Source organism: Cololabis saira, chromosome 23, assembly GCF_033807715.1.
Source record: "Cololabis saira isolate AMF1-May2022 chromosome 23, fColSai1.1, whole genome shotgun sequence".
NCBI classification, from domain to species: domain Eukaryota; kingdom Metazoa; phylum Chordata; class Actinopteri; order Beloniformes; family Belonidae; genus Cololabis; species Cololabis saira.
This window is the reverse complement of record NC_084609.1, coordinates 7795549-7818733: the sequence shown is the minus strand read 5'-3', so window position 1 is coordinate 7818733 and position 23185 is coordinate 7795549. Positions and strand designations below refer to the sequence as shown.

The following is a 23185-nucleotide window of genomic DNA, read 5'->3' as shown; positions in this document are numbered from 1 at the left end:
TTTGTGTGTCTATATGTGGCCCTGTGATGGACTGGTGACCTGTCCAGGGTGTAACCCCTGCCTCTCACCTAAAATGAGCTGGGATGGGCTCCAGCAGACCCCCGTGACCCCGCAAGGGATAAAGCGGGTATAGATAATGGATGGATTCTGACATTTTTCTCAGAATTCTGAGATTAAAGTCAGAATTCTGACTTTTTTCTCAGAATTATTATTATTATTTTTTTAGTGGCCTAGAATTTTGACTTTTTTTCTCAGAATTCTGAGAAAAAAAGTCAGAATTCTGACTTTAATCTCATAATTCTGACTTTTTTCTCAGAATTCTGACTTTTTTCTCAGAATTATTATTTTTTTTTAGTGGCCTAGAATTCTGACTTTTCTCAGAATTCTGAGATTAAAGTCAGAATTCTGAGAAAAAAGTCAGAATTCTGACTTTTTTCTCAGAATTCTGACTTTTTTCTCAGAATTCTGACTTTTTTCTCAGAATTATTATTATTTTTTTTTAGTGGCCTAGGATTCTGACTTTTTTCTCAGAATTCTGAGAAAAAAGTCAGAATTCTGACTTTTTTCTCAGAATTTTTTTAATTTTTTTTAAGTGGCCCTAATACTCTTCCGTACCTTTCATACCTGCCTTCCCCCCAACTCGGGGTTGCCATGTGTGACATTATTCAGTTTAGTTGCTTTTCCTGACACGTATACGCTTCTGTCACCGCCTCAGGGACAAGACCTCAGGGAGAGAAGTGAGACCAACTCTGGTAGAGCCTTTCTTTATCTGTTTCAGCCTCGCAGATAAAGGTGTTCAGCTTCTGTTTCCACAGTTGTGATTATCTTTAAAGTACCTTCCCCTTTATTAGTCTGATAAGTGTGAAACATTTGAGTCTTTTGTGAGTTTCCTCTCAGTGGCGATGAAAGTGAAACCGGAAAGTAGCAGCATCCTTGTGGGTGGGAGGAGCTGCTTCCTGAACTGTTGTGACCTTTAAAAACTAGCATCACACGTCATGTTTATTATGTCTGCGGTCCGGGAGTGACCTTTTAAAAACGACAGGAGGACTGGTGTGTTTGCTCTGATTATTGGATGTAAGTCAGGGTGGAGGGATCTCTCTCTGTCTCGTACCAGAATACAGAGCTGGTTTCACAAAACGGCCCGTTGCTCTGCACAGGAAGTTAAATAATGCAGAAGCAGAAGCTAATTCTGGGTTTCTGTGAGCTGGATTGGGAAGAGTTGTCACCGTGCAGAAGGTCCACACCCATCACACATCTTTAATTATGCATTTACCACCAAATCTCATCTAGTTCTTCCCTCGTAGAGACTCAGAAGGGTCTGTTTTTACGGAGGTCGGACTTGCAGATCTCCATTAGTTGCAGCAAAAATGGCTGTAACTAGTGGAGAAGACGGGATAACAGCCGATTATGGGCTTAAATTAGCGTCAGTTGGACTTGACAGTGACCCGTACAGTTACCAAGAACCAGTGGTCCATGGACATTAATATTTAGCCACGAATCCAGTTTCCTGATATTTATACGTACTTAATTTCTACGCCGGGGAAATACACGAAGCAAAGCTTGAAGGCTTACAAAAGTCTTGACGCTTGGTCCGACTTCAAGGCAGGATTTGTTGTAGAAATTAAAGTGATGAGGACACTGAACTTTATGATTTGACCGTTTAACGTTAGCTACCCAGAAATCCAACATTACCTGATACAAAATGGGAACCGCAAATCCACGTTTCGGTGCCTGGAATCCAGTTGTTTCTGAGAATTGCAGCGACCCATTTATCTCTCTTAAAAGAGCATGAGGCTCCTTTTAAGAAATGAGACTCTCTAGCGCCACCTTCACCACGACGGCCGTTGGGGGTACTGCAGCCAACAGTGAAGCCGGCACGGGAGAACGGGGAGAACGTGCATGCAGCGTCATGTGACGTCACATCCGCAGCCCAGCGCGGGAAATTTGGGACCGAATTGCAGCACATTTTGCAGCAACAGCCTGTTCAAGGCAAAGGAGAGATGCACTAGAGGAAACATTCTTTTTGGTTTGGAACGCTTTATCTGACATTATTACTAGAAAACTTAAAACGTATACAAATTTGCTGCCTCAATCCTGCCTCATGCTCCTTTAAGCTTATTTTTCAGCAGTCTGTAAAACAATAACTCAGATTTCTTGCTAAATCTATGAGTACAGTCGATCGCACAACAGCTCTTTCCCATTTTAGATGTTTTCCAGTTGCTCAAACTGAAAGTTTACGCTGCCACTCAGTCTTTCTGCCACTCAGTCTTTCTGACACTCAGTGGGCGAAACCCGCTGTGAAGTCGCATCTGTGACGTCATGCGCATTCCCTCTATAAATCTGGATGCAGCAAAGCATCATGGGTCTGAGGAGGAGACAACCTGTCTTTTAGAGATGTGTCCACGGAGGAGCTACGTGGACCAAGTCCTGTTAGAGCAGATACCTTGTTGCTGCAACTTTCACGCAAACGCAGCGACGTAACTGACGTTTGCAGTGACGTAATGTCGTAGCTCCCCTTAGCATCCGAGCTGTGGAAAAACAAACCAGTTCTCAGCTGGTTCCAAGTTGAACCAGTTGTGAACCAGAACCAGCCGTGGAACCATTTTGGTGGAAATGGGGTCATTTACGACGCAGCGTGGCCGCCAGGTGAGGACCGGCTCTGATTTCACTCCCACTGAGCATCCTTCATTTGTCAGCATTTGACATTCAAATCCAGACCATAATAAGGCCGTGATCCGGCCTCGGTTTCCCTCGGCATGCAAAGCAGAGTCCCGGCTCGGGTTTGAGGCTCCGGCTAAACGCTTGCAGATGCCGACCTCGCCCTGGTGGGCGTGACTCCTCCCTGGCGGTGTCGCGTCCAGGGCCGTCTATTTCAGACCCCCCCCCTCCTCCCACGCCGGAAAAAGTGTTGCTTTCTGGGTAATCTGTCTGCAGACCAGCCCTGCGTCTCCTCTCTCTCACTGAGACGCGTCGTGTCATTTATTCTTCCTCCTATGATTAATTTCCGCTGCAGACTTTCCCTCGCAGCACAAAGCCTCCCTTCTTCTTCTCCTCCTCACGTCGCTCCATCGGCCCCCGGAACCCGTCTTCACACCCGTCTGCTGAAACCACTAAGTGCATACGGACCCGCCACAAAAACAAATTCCTGCGTCTGGCCCGCCCCCTCGGCCCGGCTGGTTTTACCTCATGTTTACAGGATAGCGGTCGAGTTATCGCAGGTACAGGCGGTTCCCGGCTCAGAGGGCCAGAATTTTACCGGACAGTCACCTTGGGGGCCGGACCCTCAAATAAAAATTTAATAAAAATCTAATTTTGGCATAACATTATTATTTGATGTATATATTTTTTCCATTTCGTTACAAAACTGAAGGCATTTTTAGCCTTTATGAGTCGGTCTCCTATCACCTAAACCACAGTCGTCCATCAGGAGTGATACAGATATTTTGCCTCAATTCAATTACGTCAACTTTATTTATAGAGGGTCTGCATTGACGTCACTTCCCCACTGGACCTTCGCCCCCTTACTGGCACTGAGTGGCAAAATATCAGCAAAAATGGCTGCAACTAGTGGAGAAGACGGGATAACAGCCGATTATGGGCTTAAATTAAATGCAGTTGGACTTGACAGTGACCCGTACAGTTACCCCAAGAACCAGTGGTCCATGGACATTAATATTTGACCACAAATCCAGTTTCCTGATATTTATATGTACTGTACTTTCCGCATTATAAGGCGCAATAAATATCTGGTAAAATACCGTACTATAGTGGCTGGGGTTGAGTTACGTATCTACCTGATGGAGCTGCGCTACAGGAAATGCTACAAAATCATACAGCAAATGCAAAAAAAAAACAAGAAGAAAAGTGCCGTATGTCAAACTTTATTAACAAAATAAAAACCAGCTTTGCTCCGTCTCGTCAAAGTCGCCATTATGCGAGTCGGCGTTGCTGCTGTTGTCTAGAACGTCTGTGACGATTCCTGACGTTTTTAGCACCATTACTTTGGCGGGACCAACTACATTACCCACAATCCTCCTGACCACAGTAACAGAAATTACCGTAATGATCATATATAAGGCGCACTGCCGGTTTTTGAGAAAATTAAAGGCTTTTAGGTGCGCCTTATAGTGCGGAAAATACGGTACTCAATTTCTACCCTGGGGAAATGCACGAAGCAAAGCTTGAAGGCATACAAAAGTCTTGACGCTTGGTCCGACTTCAAGGCAGGATTTGTTGGTGAAATTAAAGTGATGAGGACACTGAACTTTATGATTTGAACGTTTAACGTTAGCTACCCAAAAATCCAACATTACCTGATACAAAATGGGAACCGCAAATCCACGTTTCTGAGAATTGCAGCGATCCATTTGTCTCTTTTAAGATTATTTTTCGTCAGTCTGTAAAACGATAACTCTGATTTCTTGCTAAATCTATGAGTACAGTCGATCGCACAACAGCTCTTTCCCATTTTAGATGTTTTCCAGTTGCTCAAACTGAAAGTTTACGCTGCCACTCAGTCTTTCTGACACTCAGTGGGTGAAACCCACCGTGAAGTCGCATCTGTGACGTCATGCACATTCTCTCTATAGAGCACTTGAAAAACAAACACCACAGAAGTGATGGAAAAGACCTCTTAACAGGTAAAATGGCTCTCAAAGGCCATGAAACGAAAAGTTGATGTGGAAAACAGATCCTTTAACGATGACTGGACTGAAAGTACACATTTATCATGCCAACCTTCTGAAATGCGTCACCTGTTCGCCTCATTTAACCCAACGCTCGGTTCTGACCCGTTTACAAATGTTGGTCTGAGCTAAAAACAGACGTAGGAAAACATTCAGTATGGCCTGAAAAGGCCCGTCGCGCCTCGTTCGTGTCCGTGAACAGAAGTCCAGAATCCAGGTCTCAACAGCGCCGGGATGTGATGGGAACAAAACCAGAACCCCATGACGTGCAAATCTCATAAACCCCCTTTTTATTTTCAACATTATCTTTATCTGGTTTTCAAAATCCTTCCAATGACACAAAAATAAGAGAGCTCTTATTAGGGCTGGGGATCGATTCAAATTTCAAGATTCGATTCAGATTCTTAAGATTAAGAATTGATTATCAGGATTTGATTCAATCCGATATTGATTTGGGTTAGTTTTATTTTAAAATGTTTTTTTAGCTGTTGCCTGAATTATATGACTGTAAAATAACTAGTGAAATAATAATTTCACAATAATTATTGTGAAATAACTAAACAAATCATTTTAGCTTGTCTGATTTATTCTGTCACCACACACACATGTTATGCTATGAAGCAACCGGCATTTTTTAGAAATGTCATGACAAACTGTGTCCGACTACTGGGATTAAAGTTCACCGGGCAAGAATGTAATGATGAAAAAAAATGGATTTTTAGCTCTTACATAAAAGGAAACATCAAGGGCAGCTGAATTATTATCCAGCATTCGAATCATATTTCCATACAAGTCAGGTATTTATGAGATATCATAAAGCAACACTCAGATTAGTTTTATATGAGAAAAGAAAAGAGAAAAAAGAGAATAAATGAATAAAACCCCAAAACAAAACAAGAAAGTAACAGTCAAAACAACAAAGGTTTTCAAGCGTTAGCCCAAATTATTCCACCGTTGTGCGTAATTCAGAAATACAAACTTGAATGTACAATTAACTTATTTATTCTTTCATTCATTAAAAGAAAAACTCAGTTCAATATAATCACAACAAATCTCTTTCCTTGAATGAAAGGGAACAGAAAGAAGACTATGCTTACTTTACCTGTCCCTTTTTCCTAAGAAATCAAATTTCAATTAATGTAATAAAAAAAAAAAAAATTGCGCAATTAAAAAAAAAAAAAAAAAAAACAAACTTTCCAATAAACGTAATTTAAAAAAAAAAAAAAAAAAAAAACTACAACAAAATTACAAATTAACACAAAAAGCTGTCGTCAAACACAGATAGTCGTATTGTTTTTTTGATTCAAAGACAAAGACAATTTATGACAATGGTGCTAAAAAGAGAGAATTCACACAGAATAAAGAAAGGAAATTGTTTTAGAACTCCAGAGGATCACTCTGTATTTTAATCGCAGTTGACAGGGTTTTGGTCTGTAAAGTTGCTTCCTCCTGGTCCCGCTGGTGCAGGTTCTGGTCTGCAGCCAGACCCGGACCTACAGCCCGGACTCTGGCTTCACCGGTTTTGCATCGTCTCGCTAAAAGATGCAAAGTCTCCCCTGAGAATCTGAATCCTGCACACACCTTTCAGTGTTGTTGTTGTTTCCCTCCCAAACGGACCCCAGAGCCGAGCGACTAACAAACCAAACGCCCCTCAGACCCCGACCCGGAGGATCCGGGGTCCTCCCCGTCTCTCTAAATGTTTGCATGACCCTGAACTTCACAGTCTGCAGTTTGGTGCTGAGGAGCATTATTCTGCAGCAGGTTGTAGTTTCCTGCAGAACCGTGGACCTCAGCCCAAACCCGACCCCCGACCCCCGACCCCCCACCCCCTGAACGTCTCCACCTCATGCACAGGTTTCATGTGTTTTCTGTTGTTTGGACTAAAACGTGTCCCTGAGTCGTGACGTTGTGGCTGAATGTTGCCAGATTCTGTGATTCTGGGTCGTAAATGGTTGTTTCTCACATTGAATGAATGAATTAATGAATGAATAGTTTGTTTTGGTTACATCATATGCAACTTAACTTGTGTGCATGTAACTGACAAAACATATTCACACAATAAACAATAACACACAAACTCTTAGGGCTGGGGATCGATTCAAATGTCAAGAATCGGTTCGATTCCGATTCTGAAGATTCAGAATCAATTATTAAGATTTGATTCGATCCGATATTGATTTGGGTTAGTGTTATTAAAACAGTTTTTTTGAGCTGTTGCATGAATTATATGACTGTAGTTCTGCAACATATTAATACTAGTATTATATTGAGATTCAACAGCAAGTATTGCAGCTAATGATGCTGTAAGGACCAATCGGCTCCCAGAATGCTGATAGAACTGTTTTTCCATTTTTTCCATTTTCGGTCTATTTCAAATTTTTTTAAGAATTTAGTTTTTAGCATTTTATGCAAATGTAACCCCAAGACAGTATATAAAGTAATGAAATATATTCCGTCTATCAGGAGGTTAGGGACTGGAGAGAGTGGAAAAATGTAAGAAAGGGAAGCCTCTTATTTTAAAATGTTTTAGAGCTTCCTTTCAATGAATATCTGATCTTTTCCAGCTTCATACAACCCATTTCATCCACAATTTTACAAACAAATCTTGGAAAGGTCCATATAAGTTCTGTATGTGTTTCCCCAAATCCCCACACAATATGACATGTTTGGCTTTAGAAGAGAGAAATACAATATGTGCAAACATAAAAGGAGCCACATTCAGGTCTGTGTTTCCCTCGTCAGTCTCGTCCCGCTGGCGAAGCCGTGAGTGAAAATGTGTTCGTGTTTGGGACTCGGACGTCTCTCCGCTGACTCTCCGCTCTGTTTCTCTTGCAGCGACTTCCTGATCTTACCTGGTTTCATCGACTTCACCTCCGACGAAGTGGTGAGTGTTCAGCCGGGCCGGCGAGGGTCACAGGAGCCTCTCGGCCTCCGCCACGGCGTAAAAACACGGGCCGATCCTCCACCAGCTGGTTTATTTTAGGCTGCGGCCACAGCTCCTTTTCCTAATTGCAGTTTCTACAAAAACACGGTGTTTGTTTCCCTCCCGCCGCCGGTGTGACGTTAAACTCCCCGGTTTTACGCAGCGCTGACGTGTTTTTCCAGTCTGGTCCACCAGAACTTGGAGGTGGAGGTGGGGGCGTTTAGAGATGCTGGCTGAAGTATCAAGATGATTTCTGAGGAGGTTTTTTTTAAATTTTAAATCTCTTTTTATTAAACACAAAAATAGAGTTACATTCTTGGCTTAAGACAGATTTTTTTTTTATTTCTTATTTTTTCCCCTTTTTTACATTTCCAATTACCCCCTCAGAACCTTTCAGCGTTTTCCCATATAGTCAATCAGCAATAAAACATTAGTGAGTCATTTATATACACTAATAATTAGGGCTGGGCGATATATCGAGATTTTAATATATATCGATATATTTTCAAACACGATATGGTACGGGACAATATCGATTTAAAATTTTTTTTTTTTTTTTTTTTTTTTTTTTTTTTACTTTTTTTTTTTAAATGATTTTGATATAGCTTATTTTCTGACAAATTGACTTGAATGTTTTATTTGAGATTTGCACAAATTTTTTGTTATTTGCACAACTGTCAACCTCAGTGGAAAAGTCTGCCTGTTACTGTCTACATTGTATTAATTGCACAGTGTATTTTAATTGAATTGTTATGCAGGAAAGGGATATTTGTTTTATTTTATTCAAGAAGTATTTTTATTCTATATATGCAGGCAGTTTATTTTTATTTCATTTGTTTTATACATTTTGATATTGTGCAGACCTCTGTTAATAAAGGAACCTGTGTGACATTTGGCACGAGGCTTTGTATTAAAACTGACTGTTTTTTTAAGGGTTTGCCTCAAAAAAAAAAGAAGCTAACAGAGATGCTATGCTATAATGCTTTGGGGGAAACCCCAATTATGGCCCAAAAAAAATATCGAGATATATATCGAGTATCGCCATTTAGCTAGAAAATATCGAGATATGACTTTTGGTCCATATCGCCCAGCCCTACTAATAATAATAATAATACATTAGATTTATTTAAGGCTCCTTTCAGGGCACTCAACGTCACCTTTACAATATCACTCAAACGAGCAAAAAGGACAACAATATAAATACAAAACAATCAGAAATAAAATCAGAAATTGGCAGTAGCCTAGAGGGGAGAAATGAATGAGTAGGCCAGTTTAAACAAGTGGGTTTTTAGATGGGATTTGAAGATTGATAGTGAATATACATCTTACACCAAAAAAGGGGATAAAATAATAGTTATAGTGACAAATAACAAAACAACCATAAAAAAATTTACACATATTCCTACCATACAGAGAGGAAAGAAAAAAAGAAGGCTAACAGGATTTACTGTATGTGTTTTACTTCTGTACGTCTTCCCCTCAGGGACTCTCAGGAAGTTATTATTAATAGATTCCAAATATTATAAGAACGATCATTGGACCCTCTTAGTGTGTATTTTATCTTTTCCAATTTTAGATACATTAGATCAGTCATCCATACAGATAATTTTGTTGGGTAAGAAGATTTCCAGTGTAAAAGAATTAGTCTCCTAGCTATCAACGTTGAACAGGCTGTTATATCTTTGAACCTAGAGATCCTTCTACTATCCAGTGGCCTGGTACCCAAAATTCTGAGTTTTTAAAGGCGTACCGTCAGGTGCTGCTTCCCCCTCTCCTGCCTTCTCCGTGACCCCTGAGAGTTTACAGTTTACCTCCCAGTCTGATAACGAGTTATACGAGATAACGAGAGCTCAGACGCCAGGAAACTAGGTTCCCACGGTAACCAACCCCAGCTGGAGGAGGAGGACGAGCTGTTGTGGGAATCGATGATAAGGGAAAGTAAAACGGCGCCGTGTTTCTGCATTATTGGACCAACAGCTGATCAAATAATGCAGAGAGGCTCCTGTTACCTGGCGATCGCCTGTAGGTGACAACCTGTAAGGGACAGGGCTGGGGATCCATTCAAGTGTCAATAATCGATTAAATTCTGATTCTTTAGATTCAGAATCGATTATCAAGATTTGATTCGATCCGATATTGATTTTGGTTAGTGTTATTAAAACAGTTTTTTGAGCTGTTGCATGAATTATATGACTGTATTTATGCAACATATTAATACTAGTATTATATTGAGATTCAACAGCAAGTATTGCAGCTAATGATGCTGTAAGGACCAATCAGCTCCCAGAATGCTGATAGAACTGCTTTCAGAAACATCGTGGGGCAGAATTACCAGAATTACGGATGAAATCAGTTTTATTTTTTCCCACATTCCGTTTTTAGTTTTTCCATTTTCTGTTTTTCTTCAGGTTTTACATTTTTGAGAATTTGGTTTTTAGGATTTTATGCAAATTTAACCGCAAGAGAGTATATAAAGTAATGAAATATAGACAATGTATGCAATTATGACTGAAAACTTAAATATTTTCATACCATTAAACATATTTAAAGGCAAAAACATGGCACCAGTTATTCTCGTGTCCATTAAAACATTCCTTTTTTGTGCACAAACAAAAAAATTCCAAAAGTTATTTGTATGAAATAAATAACTCAAATATGCCTTTCAATATCCATTTAAAGTGCAAAAAAAGAACGAAATTGCAGCAGCTCAACAGCGCATGTGTGAATTAAATGACGGGACAAACTGGGATTAAAGTTCACCAGGTGATTATGTAATAATGAATTTCTTTTTTCAAAAATCGATCTTTAGACATACAAATCGATTTTTAGGAATTAATATGAGAAGCGATTTAGAATCAGAAAATCAATTTTTTTTTAACACAGGCCTAGTAAGGGATCACTTGTAAAGGATCGCCTATAAGATAAGATAAGAGTCCTTTTATTGATCCCCAGAGGGGAAAGTCGGGGGCTGCAGCAGCTCAAAGTCAGACAACATGAACTCAGACTAAATAAAGATAAAGAAAAATTATGAGTATGAAAAAGCGATCACCTGTACGTGATCATCTCTAATAATAATAATAATAATAAATGTTATTTATAATGCACTTTATATTTATTAATCTCAAAGTGCTACAGAGCAGAAAAATAAAACATGAAACATTAAAAAAAAATATATTAAAAAAAACCGCATATAAAAGATATATTTAGCTATAAGCTTTCTTAAAAAGGTGAGTTTTCAGGTCACGTTTAAAAGCCTCACCTGTACCTGATCACCTGTATTGATTCATGTCTGGTCTGGAGCCCCCAGCAGCTCCAGCAGGACTGTGTTCCTGGCTCTGGCTGGTGCAGGTCGCCCCCTGGTGGCCGGTGTGTGAACTGTCCCTGTTTGTCCTGCAGGACCTGACGTCGGCCCTCACCAGGAAGATCACCCTGAAGACGCCGCTCATCTCCTCCCCCATGGACACCGTCACAGAGTCGGCCATGGCCATCGCTATGGCGGTGAGGCGCTTCACAACCCGCTCAGAATCATCTGTATTCATTATTCGAGACATCTAGATTCATATTTATTTATCATCTGAGACGTCTAGATTCACCTTTATTCATTGAGTGCGTTTACATGGGAAGTTTAATTCCTCTTTAATTCAGAATTAAAATTAAATCCCATTTAAAATGAGTAAGAATTACCATGCACCTAATTCCGAATGAAAATGGCCATTCCGAATTAAACTTAATTCCGAAGTAAGTGGCTGTTTTATTCCGATTTTAAATAATTCCAGATCATGTAAACACTCATTCCTCTTTAAATTAATTCCGGTCTTTCTTTCTGCTCGTTCCCTCGCCCGTCTGTCTCCATGACGCTTATATTCCGCTGGGCTTGTTTTCCAAACAAAGTTTCAAGATGGCAGCACGCAGTAAACGCTGGTCAAGAGCAGAGACCATTTATTTAATAAATAGCTTGGAGGACCTGGAAATAATTAAAAGCACAGATGGCAGGAAACATAAAAATTGTGAGCTTTTCAAAGTTGTAGCGGCTAAGTGTGTTTTTCTTCCGGTAGTTTAACTTCCGGTCCGCCCCCCTATCCAATCAGAACCTTCCCAACCCCCAGACCTTAAGAGGAATTGGATAAAGCCGATCAAACATGTTTTCCATGTAAACCTCAATTCGGAATTACTATTTCCATGTAAACTCGAAGGAAAATAGTTTAATTCTGAATGATTTAATTCAGAATAATTAATTCCGAATTAAAAAAACATCATGTAACCGTGGCCATTATCTGAGACGTCTAGATTCATCTTTATTAATTATCTGAGCCGTCTAACCTCCTCTCTCCTCTGCAGCTCATGGGCGGCATCGGCATCATCCACCACAACTGCACCCCCGAGTTTCAGGCCAACGAGGTCCGCAAGGTCAAGGTACGAACGACTGCTGGATCAGTCCTGGTCCTGGTTCTGGTCCCGGTCCGCATGACTCTCCTGACCCGTCTTGTTTCTCTGTCTTCTCTCTATCTATCTCTATCTATCTCTAGGACATGGTAACCCCCCACCCCCACATGTGTTTGTGTGTATTAAGTTTCTCTCACGTGTGACGTTTTTGCTTTCGCTGCTGCTTCCCTCTAAAACTACGAGTTAAGAGAAGAAGAAGAGCTGAACCGTGGTGTTTACGGTGTTTGTGTGTTCTGGGTTCCAGCGGTTCGAGCAGGGCTTCATCACAGACCCGGTGGTCATGAGTCCGCGCCACACGATCGGCGACGTGTTCGAGGCCAAGGTCCGACACGGTTTCTCCGGGATTCCCGTCACGGAGACGGGGAAGATGGGCGGCAAGCTGGTGGGCATCGTCACGTCCAGAGACATCGACTTCCTGTCTGAGAAGGATCACAGCAGACCGCTGGAGGAGGTGGGTCCAGATCCGGGCCGGGTCCTTTAACCCTTCATGACCTACTATAGAACAAGTCCACCTAAGCATATTTTTAAGGGTCAGGATTTTTTCAGCTCCCGATCCGATCACTTGAGTTTGAGTATCTGCCGATCCCGATTTTTTTCCTATCACTTTTTTTTGGCTCCCGATACAATTCCGATACTTTTTCCCGATCAGATACATTTTGGCAAAGAATTAAGTAAAAAAAAAAAAAGAAAAGAGGACTAAAATTCAAATTGTCCCAAGTTTCTTTTATTGTCCATTCTCTCCAACATGTATATATTTCTTTTCACTGACTGCATCATTGGATCAAAACTAAGCTTATCAGCACTGGTGCCACAAAATGTAGAAACATGAAATTGTAAACTAAAACAAAAAGTGCAGGATAGTGCAATAACAAAAATAAATACATTTCACTTCAAAAAGAGGTAGTTTACCTACTAGGTTTAAAAGTTGAATGACATTCAGTCAAACTCACAATAAATAAGAAAATTAAAATACATTTTGGCTTAACCTAAGTGCAGAATTCTCAACAGCATGAAGTGAATAATGTAGCAGCAGCTTTTTATCCCAGCTGTTACAGTTTTCTGTCACTGTGTTGTAATGAGATTACACTAATACTTTTACATTTTTGCATGCTATACCACCATTTTATGGAGTCTTTTTATTTGCTATGCATAAAAAAAACTCTAATAATCTGTGTTACAAGTCCATACTAACTAAGTAAATTGCTAAAAAGTGCAAATAACTACCAAAAAACTCCGATCAAAACCGATTGGGGCGCTATCAATCGATCGATTGGTCGGTGCATCTCCAGCATTTAGCCGACTGGATGAAGCTCGTTTGAGGTGTGAACTCATGCTGCCCCCATGTGGTCAGAGGAGGTGTTACTACATGAGGTGGCTTTAAAGCTCAGTGTCGTGTGTTGCAGGCGATGACGAAGAGGGAGGATCTGGTGGTGGCTCCCGCCGGCGTCACGCTGAAGGAAGCCAACGACATCCTGCAGCGGAGCAAAAAAGGTGAGGCGGCGAGCGCGGTTCTTGGTTCTCCATCTTGGTTCTCCGTCTGGTTCTTCGTCTGGTTCTCCGTCTAGTCCTCCTGTAACTGAATAACTTCCTGTCCCGCCAGGTAAACTCCCCATCGTGAACGACCAGGACGAGCTGGTGGCGATCATCGCCCGGACGGATCTGAAGAAGAACCGGGACTATCCTCTGGCCTCCAAGGACTCCAAGAAACAGCTGCTGTGCGGCGCCGCCATCGGGACCCGGGAGGACGACAAGTACCGGCTGGACCTGCTGGTGCAGGCCGGGGTGGACCTGGTGGTGCTGGTGGGTGACATTTATTAGGATGGATTGATGGACACTAGCTAAGCAGAAACCTCCCACAATGCAATGCAGCAGTGTTTGGTTGCTAAGTGCTGCGCAGATACTTAGCAACCAACAAAAATGGAGGATAACGTTATGTGCGGTACCGAGCAAAGCTGCAGCAGCAGCTCCACCATCATCACGCTACAATTCAAATGTGAGGAATTAGGTGTGATTTCGCTTTGGTTTCCACAAGATCTTAACCAGATGAGTTCATCATTTATCACATTATTGTAATAATAATATAAAATAATGTATATTAATTATACAGAGAGGAGAAGAGAGAGAGGGAACGAATTGAGAGAGAGGAGAGAAGAGATCATGAGACCAAGGAGAGAGAGGAGCGATTTTTAAAATGAATGGAATTGATAGCAAAAAAATAGATATGAATGAATTACTTGAAGAGGTAAGAATAAAACCACACAGCGCAGGAGAAATGTCATCTTGTTTCGGCCAGGATAAACGGGAAAGAGCGGAGCGGTGCTGCTACTGCTGCTGTGACAGGAGTTGTTACCATGGTAACAACTCCCCCTCCCAACGGCAGGAAGTGCCGTGTGACTCTGAGTAGTACGTCACAATTAATGCATACTACTGATATTTACTCAAAAGTTTGCCGGACTAAAGTATACTTTTTGAGTATATACTGTTTAGTATGGCATTTCGGACGCACCGATAGTCTTGTTTCTGTCAGCCTGTTTCAATTTGAGTTTGAGTCTAGTCTTTGGGTCGAGCTATCATTTTAGTTTTTATTAGTTTTAGTCACGTTCATTCTCCTTTTAGTTTTAGTCAAAGATTGTATTTAGCCAAACCCATTTTACAATTCAAACAAGGTCTTATTATTATATTATTGTTACCTTATAGACTCAAGAATACATTAATTCCAGATACAGGAGACTCTAATTTGAGTTTACAACATATTTATTTTTCCACATTTCTCCCCATCTTTTTCTTTTTCGACGACACATTGGGTTTTCTTTTCCACGTCTATGTAGGAAAGTGTATCCAAAGATGGTTCTTCTTCTTCTTCTCCAGCCCCAGAGCAGATATATATATATATATATACGTATACATATCTATATAATATATATACGTATATATAAAAGATCTTTGTTGGAACATTTCTTCTTGTTTTGGTCAACGAAAATGAAGACCCATTTTAGCAGAGTTTTTATTTTGTAATCTACATTTTAGTCTTGTTTTTATTCGTCTATGATATTGCATTATATATTTAATTATCGTTATCGTCACATGACCAGCATTTTCGTTGTGTCTCGTCTCGTTTTCCTCAGGTGATAAAGGCTCATTGACGACGATGCTTAGTCATATTTTCCCTCTGAACCTGGTGTGATTGTGTTTCCTCCAGGACTCGTCTCAGGGGAACTCGGTTTACCAGATCGCCATGATCAGCTACATCAAGCAGAAGCACCCGGAGCTGCAGGTGGCGGGAGGAAACGGTGGGTTCTGCCGCCGTCGCCACGGCAACGCCGCAGCGCCGGGACCCGGGTTCTGACGTGTCTTGTCGTTGCAGTGGTCACAGCCGCCCAGGCCAAGAACCTGATCGACGCCGGCGTGGACGCCCTGAGGGTCGGGATGGGCTGCGGCTCCATCTGCATCACGCAGGAAGGTACGCAGGAACGTTTGATTTGAAGATTTTATTCCGAACATGCATGTTAAAAAAAAGAATACAAAAAAGTAAAAAAATAACCCTTATCCAGTCCTACCCCTGAATCTTACATACATTCTTACGTATAACAACAGTTTCAATAAGCTTACTTATAAAACACACATAACCAAACAGCCCTATTTTAATAACTATTCAATATAGTGATATTATACTCAATTATATGTACAGAACTGTCTCAGAAAATTAGAATATTGTGAAAAATGCAAAAATGTCATACATTCTGGATTCATTACAAATCAACTGAAATATTGCAAGCCTTTTATTATTTTAATATTGCTGATCATGGCTTACCGCTTAAGAAAACACAAATATCCTATCTAAAAAAATTTGAATATTCTGGGAATCTTAATCTTAAGCTGTAAGCCATGATCAGCAATATTAAAATAATAAAAGGCTTGCAATATTTCAGTTGATTTGTAATGAATCCAGAATGTATGGCATTTTTTATTTTTTTTAATTGCATTACAGAAAATAAAGAACTACATACCTGTGTGTGTGTATATATAAATATAGTCCAAAACAAATCAAAATAAGCAAAAAGAAAACAAAACAAACGCCCAGCATTTAGTTGTGCTACTATGTTTGTATGTAATAATAGAAGTAATTATAATGTATAGTATTACATTATCATTACTTTACTATAATACTACAATATAATAGAGAACAATAGACAGCAATGATATAACAATATACTTGAATAAGAGTAGATATGCTATATATACTGGTTCATATATTTACCCCCAATTATATACATAAAAAGCCCCAAATCTTCTCAAATGTCTTATATTTCCCTTTAACAGCATGTGTAAGTTTCTCTAAAGCAAGGCATTGCAGTGAACCCTCAACCCAACTCTGCCTACTTGGTCAGGGAACACATTTCCATTATGTTTAACTTCTAGAAGACAAAATACCACCATCTTCTTCCTGCTATCGTTTAAAGTACAGCTTGCAGGGACAGTAAGATGATTTAATCCGGCATACATTTCTGAGTGTCAAAAATTAGAAGCAAGTCTTTAGCTCATTTCTATCAAAAGTTATGATTATTTTTTTTTTTTTAATAAATACAAACCAAATGCTCTCTCCGGCCACTAGAGGGCAGTAAATGTGTAAAGGAGCTCACGTCCAGGCTGCAGCACTGACACGAGTTAGTCACAGGAAATAAACATCCACAACATGACGTGTCCGAGTAACAGAGCTGTCACTCAAAATTACGACAGCAGAAGTGCGTTCAAGGTGAAACTTTCACTGTGGCAGACGCAGCCATCTCTTGTCTCAGCTGTGCGACCGCCCCGATTATGATTTGGATAAATATTAATACAACATAAGAGATTTTCTGTGAGAGTTTGAGCAAATAAACACTTTTGACTTAGATTAGATTAGATTGTCCTTTATTTCTCCCTCAATGGGGAAATTCACTTTGTGCAGCAGCAGTACACTCAACACACACATGCAGGGAAAGGGTAAAAAATATATAATTACAAAATATAAACAGTATATACATTGGAATGAAAAATGAAAAGTAGTGCAGTACGAGAAAGAAAGGAAAACAGTGCAAAAAAAGCAGGTAGGATGTTTATGAGGTAACAGATATTGCACATCATGTTGTTGAATAGATGCCAAGTTTCAGGAGCCAGCAGCAGCAAGTAGACTGCAAGAATACAGACCATTAAAAATAAGATTAATTTGGTTTCATATTAAAGACAATTACTGTATTTTCCACACCATAAGGCGCATCATATTATAAGGAATATAGGGTAAAATACCGTACTAGTGTCTGGGGTTGGGTTAGCATCTACCTGATGGAGCTGCGCTACAGGAAATGCAAAAAAAAAAAACAAGAAGAAAAGTACTGTAAATCAAACTTTATTAACAAAATAAAAACTAGCTTTCTGAAAACTTGGTTCACACCCAAAACAAACGCGGAGGGGAACTTTTCCACTTCATTCCTCATCTTATTGCCCATGCACTGCTATAACTTTTATTTTGTATTTCTTTTTTTTTTTTTTTATTTATTTCAAAGCAGTATGACAATTAAGGCAAACATGTTTTGTTCATAGCTCCCACTTGAGTTTGTTTAGTGTGGTGAGTTGGTTCAGGTGTAAAACTGCATTCACTGTTAAAATAAACCAGTTGTTAACACATTCAAATAATTTTTTTTTTTCTCCATTGTTTGTGAATAAATGTGTTGTGCTTAGAAAAGATCCCTTGATTATAATATGTAGGGTAAAAATGTGGCTGAAGGATAAAACATAGTACTGAAAAATAAAACTAGATATGTATTTGGAGCTGAGATTCTTTTACTGATCCGGCCGACTGAGGACTGAAGGTCTGGATCCAGAACTGAGTTTAGATGAACGGAGGAAGCAGCAATGTCTCGTCCTCAACCTGCCGGAGCCGTTTCCACCCGGATGAACACAGCGGTTGCCGTGGCGACCCGCCGAGGTCTCCATCCTCTGTTGCCACGGAGACCGGTCTCATGATCAGACTGGGTCTGATGTGTTTGGTTGCCGCGGCAACCCGCCGAGGTCTCCATCCTCTGTTGCCATTGAGACCGGTATCATGTTTCAGACTGGGGCTGCGTCCTAAATTCCATACTTCCACCCTAATGAGTATGTAAAAACAGTATGTGAGATTTTTTAGTGCGTCCGAAACATTAGTACGTACTCAATAGTATGTACTATCCATACTCATTCCGGAGAAATGTATTAGTATGGATTGATGGACACTAGCTAAGCAGAAACTTCCCACAATGCAATGCAGCAGTGTTTGGTTGCTAAGTAATACGTATATGTCATAAGTATAATATTAAGTATAATAATATTATTATATAATATTATAATATTCGTATATAATATTATATAATGTCATTTTATTTCGGCCAGGATAAACGGGAAAGAGCGGAGCGGTGCTGCTACTGCTGCTGTGACAGGAGTTGTTACCATGGTAACAACTCTCCCTCCCAACGGCAGGAAGTGCCGTGTGGCTCTGAGTAGTACGTCCGGATTATTGCATACTACTGATATTTACTCAAAAGTGTGCCGAACCTAAGTACACTTTTTGAGTATATACTGTTTAGTATGGCTTTTCGGATGCACCGAAACACTGCATGTGTTTGGTTGCCATGGCGACCGGTCTCATGTTCAAGCTGGGTCTGTTGTTTGGTTGCCGTGGCGACGCTCACCCCCCCTGTCCCACCCTGTCCCCCCCAGTGATGGCGTGCGGCCGGCCCCAGGGCACCTCCGTCTACAAGGTGGCGGAGTACGCGCGGCGCTTCGGCGTGCCGGTCATCGCCGACGGCGGCATCCAGACGGTGGGCCACATCGTGAAGGCCCTGTCTCTAGGCGCGTCCACGGGTGAGGAGACGCCGCCGCCGCCGCGGGTCATGTGACCATCACAAACCCCCTTTATCACACCTGACCCCCTCTCTCTCTCTCTCTCTCCCCCCCCAGTCATGATGGGCTCGTTGCTGGCGGCGACCAGCGAGGCGCCCGGCGAGTACTTCTTCTCGGACGGCGTGCGGCTGAAGAAGTACCGCGGCATGGGCTCGTTGGACGCCATGGAGAAGAGCACGAGCAGCCAGAAGCGTTACTTCAGGTACGTACGGGCACCCCCACTCAGGTCCCGGGGTCACGACCTTTCATCACTAAAGTGGGAGGAGATTCTGCTGCCAAATGTGAATTCTAATGCTGGTAACAGGACTGTTGTGTACAGTTCCATGTATGAGTGGAAATAATTTTTCCCAAACACATCACACAAGCAAACAGCATAAGAACATTCTGTTATTAAACTTTTTATTAAAGAAATAAAGTCAGTTATACAAGATTTACATCATTACAGTATCAATCAGGTATTGTTTTTCATAAAAAAAGGAGAAAAAAGGGAGGAGAAGGAGAAAATAAAAAATAAATCAATTAATGAATAAGTAAAACAAATCATCAACCAAAATCCCATCAGTCAATCCAAGACTAATACCAAGTAAATAAATAAGCATAAGAACATTCAAATTATTAGTAAAGCAACATCTTTGAATCAGTATAAGTAACAATGATAGAACATTGAAATAGAGATCAAGCAGCTGCTGAGACTGATTGTCTGACATGCTGGAAATTGAAACATAGTTGGTTACGACTGTTGTTGAATGTATTTTTTTCTTTCTTTTTTCTGTATTAGATCAGTTGTGAAGTTCTAGTCTACAAATGAAATGAAATTGTGGACTGCTTTTCAGACTTTTTGACGACCTCAGACGAACTTTAAACTGTGCAGTGTTTTTGTTTTGTGTTATGTTCCCATTTCGCTGTCTTCATTTTACGTATTAGGGCCAAACTAAAACCAAAAAAAAATTGGAAATTACGAGAATAAAGTCATAAAATTACGAGAATAAAGTCAAAACCTAATGTTGTGAGAATAAAGTTGTAATATTATGAGAATAAAGTTGTAATATTATGACAATAAAGTTGTAATATTATGAGAATAAAGTTGTAATATTACGAGAATAAAGTCGTAAAATTACGAGAATAAAGTCGTAAAATTACGAGAATAAAGTCGTAAAATTACGAGAATAAAGTCATATTGTTGCGAGAATAAAGTCGTAATATTTCGACTTTATTCTCGTAATTTCCAATTATTTTTTTTGTCTTGGTTTGGCCCTAATACTCCGTATCATTTTGTGGAATGTCTCTGCTTTCTTTTTGCAGAGTATTTTTAATTTGATATTCTCTTCATCTAGTGGAAATTTATTTGTTTTGCTTTTATAATGTTCTGTTTAGTACTGTATTATTTTAAAATGTTGGCGGACCCCAGGAAGAATAGCTGCAGTCACGCTGTAGCTAATGGGGATCCTAATTAAACAATGAAATGATCACTAAAGTGTGCGGGGTCTGATCCACAGCGAGGGCGACAACGTGAAGGTGGCGCAGGGCGTGTCGGGCTCCGTGCAGGACAAGGGCTCCATCCACAAGTTCCTGCCGTACCTCATCGCCGGGATCCAACACGGCTGCCAGGACATCGGCGCCCGGAGCCTGTCCGTCCTCCGGTAGGCCACGCCCCCAGATCATCGCCACGGTAACGGCTGCGGCGCCTGACCTTTGACCCCATCTGACCCCTCCGTCTCCCGCAGGTCCATGATGTACTCCGGGGAGCTCAAGTTCGAGAAGAGGACCATGTCGGCGCAGGTGGAGGGCGGCGTCCACGGACTCCACTCGTGAGTTCAAACCCACAAACGTCCCAAAGCTGTTTCTAGTCCTAAAATAAGGCCTTTAAATGTCTTAATTTGTCTTAAATCTCAATCCAAGGGTCTTAATTGTAGAGGGAATGTATCCAGTCGGCATTAAAAAGTTTATTTCAGTGTTTTGAGGAGAAATAAACCTGTTTACCAGTTGTTAGACGCCTCAGTCCGGGTTGCCAGGTTGGGTGGGTTTCCACCCAACTGGGCGGTTTGATCAAATTTCGGCTGCTTTTCCTGGTTTTTACAAAATATTTAGGAGAAATTATTAACATAAAGTTTCCTTTATGGCAGAGAAAAGTACAAAGTTACATAATAAACTCACTGATATATTATAATTATTATATATAAATATATAAAATGTCTTAATTTGTCTTAAATCTCAATCCAAGAGTCTTAATTTTAGAGGGAATGAATCCAATCATCATTAAGTTTATTTCATCGTTTTGAGGAGAATCTTCTGCGGACGTTCTAAATCTGTGTTGCCAGGTTGGGCAAGTTAAATAATTATTTGGGCTGCTTTTCCCGTTTTTTTTTTACGAATATTTTGGAGAAATTTTTCACAAAAAAGTTTCCATTTTTGCAGGGAAAAGTAGAAACGTACACAATAAACTAATATTTTATTTGCTTTAATCTACTCAATTTAATTGTAGTCTTTATTTGGAGCCTGAACTTTTTGGGGGCTATTTAGTGGTGTTGTGAAGCTTGAAATGTATTATGTATTTAATAATTGATGGTTTTAACTTAGAGAATGTTTAATTCGAGCTGGTTTTTCATTATTTCGGCGGGTTTTACATCACGTTTGGCCAGATCTGGCAACCTCGACTTCAGCGCTGGATTTCTTAGTGATTTGTCTTTTTGGTCTTAAATTTGGTTTGAAAATGGTATTAAAAGTCTTAAATTAACTGTTTTAGATGAGATTAGAAACAAACGAGTGCTGATTGATTGATTTTTATTTTATTTTATTTTCTTTCACCACAGATTCGAGAAGCGGCTCTACTAGCAGGAGACGGCGGTGAAGTGCAGCTCGTGTCCAATCAAACGGTGACCAAATGTTCCATCACCTCTTCAGCCAAAACCCCCAACTCCACAAGCCCCGCCCCCCCCGCGGCGTAGCCCCGCCCCCTCATCTCTCTCTCTCCCGCTCCCTCGTCCCGCCGACCCGGAGGCGAGAGGAGCGTCGCAGCGAGGAGAGGATCTTCGACCTTCGACCAGCCCGGACTTTGCACTTACGAAGCGACCCGCCAATCACACATGTGACCCCGCCTCCTCGTGTGCGACAGAACCGTTGGGATGAACGAGTGAAGGTGCACTCGTCCCGTCAGATTCGGCCGCCGCGGCGCTAGTCCAAAAGGGGGCGGAGCCTCGCCGGCGCCACTCTGGCGGCGTCCACACATCTCTTTATGTTGTTCTTTGTTCATTTGCGTTTCTAAGTCCGCGGAGCCCCGTTCCCCCCGCCGCCTCAAACTGAGCCAAACAAACACGGCCCCGCCCACTTTTGGGGGCGGAGCCAACACGGCTGAAGACCAATCAACACAGACAGTTAATGATCTCCGGCCCCCCCCCTTTAGCCCCCCAGGGGGGGGGCCGCCGACCAGAGCATGAAGGGTTTTGATATGCATGTTTGTTTTTTCACGGCCGAAACGCGGCTCTATTTATATTTGCGTGCTTTTTTCCGAACGTCTCGCGTCTTTTACACTCTTCTTTTGTAACTCGAGACCAAACCCGGTACGACGGCGTCGTCCGTCTGTGTCCCCCCCCGCCCCCCACCAGAGATTTGCCTTCAAACGGCCGGAATCAGAAGCTGCAGGCGACGACCCCCCCCCAAAACCCCCCCGCCTCGTTTCCTGTCAGTCGCTCAGCTTCTCTGTCGTTTATTCTCGTCGGATCTAACGAGCGAAGCCCCGCCCCCCCCCACCTCGTCGCCGGGGGCGACTTCACTCAGACGTATCATGTGACCCGGACCTGCAGGGCCGGATGTTCGCCGGCGTTGGGCCGGACCTCTGCGGCCCCCCCAAGCCCCCCCCAAGGAAGAGTGGAGTCAGGTTTTTAGATATGTCTTAATAATGTTACCACCTCCCCCTCACCCCAAAAGAAGAAGCACAACTATAATAAGTCTCTTTAAGTTTCTCTTTTTGTATGAGTTCAGCTTCTTGGCCGTTGCCGTGACGACGGCTCCAGCAACCAAAACCACCATCTTTTTTTTTTCTTTTCTTTTTCACGTCGGTGGAGGAGAGAAAAACAAACACTCAGTATTTAGTGAATCCGTTAGGAGGTTTGGAGGAATATCACTTCAGAATAATGTTTACAGAGGAACAATCATGAGAGGAAAGTTGCTTTTGCTGTTCAATAATGTCGAAAAAAATGAAAAATAAAAGCATAAAACTGTGTTT

At 41.3% G+C, this 23185-nt stretch overlaps 1 protein-coding gene across 3 annotated transcripts in view; it reads left to right on the top strand.

Moving 5' to 3' along the window:
- LOC133424021 (inosine-5'-monophosphate dehydrogenase 1b) overlaps positions 1-23182 on the top strand; it is a 30225-nt gene extending 7043 nt beyond the window's left edge. For all 3 annotated transcript variants that reach the window (XM_061714390.1, XM_061714389.1, XM_061714388.1), the window contains 13 exons: positions 7521-7569; positions 11005-11106; positions 11947-12021; positions 12296-12502; positions 13455-13542; positions 13652-13851; positions 15251-15341; positions 15416-15511; positions 18781-18924; positions 19021-19165; positions 20460-20603; positions 20688-20771; positions 21774-23182. In XM_061714390.1, the coding sequence (XP_061570374.1) occupies positions 7521-7569; positions 11005-11106; positions 11947-12021; positions 12296-12502; positions 13455-13542; positions 13652-13851; positions 15251-15341; positions 15416-15511; positions 18781-18924; positions 19021-19165; positions 20460-20603; positions 20688-20771; positions 21774-21795 (1447 nt within the window). In that variant the 3' untranslated portion in view covers positions 21796-23182. The remainder of the gene's footprint in view (positions 1-7520; positions 7570-11004; positions 11107-11946; positions 12022-12295; positions 12503-13454; positions 13543-13651; positions 13852-15250; positions 15342-15415; positions 15512-18780; positions 18925-19020; positions 19166-20459; positions 20604-20687; positions 20772-21773) is intronic.
- Positions 23183-23185: the final 3 nt, after the last annotated feature.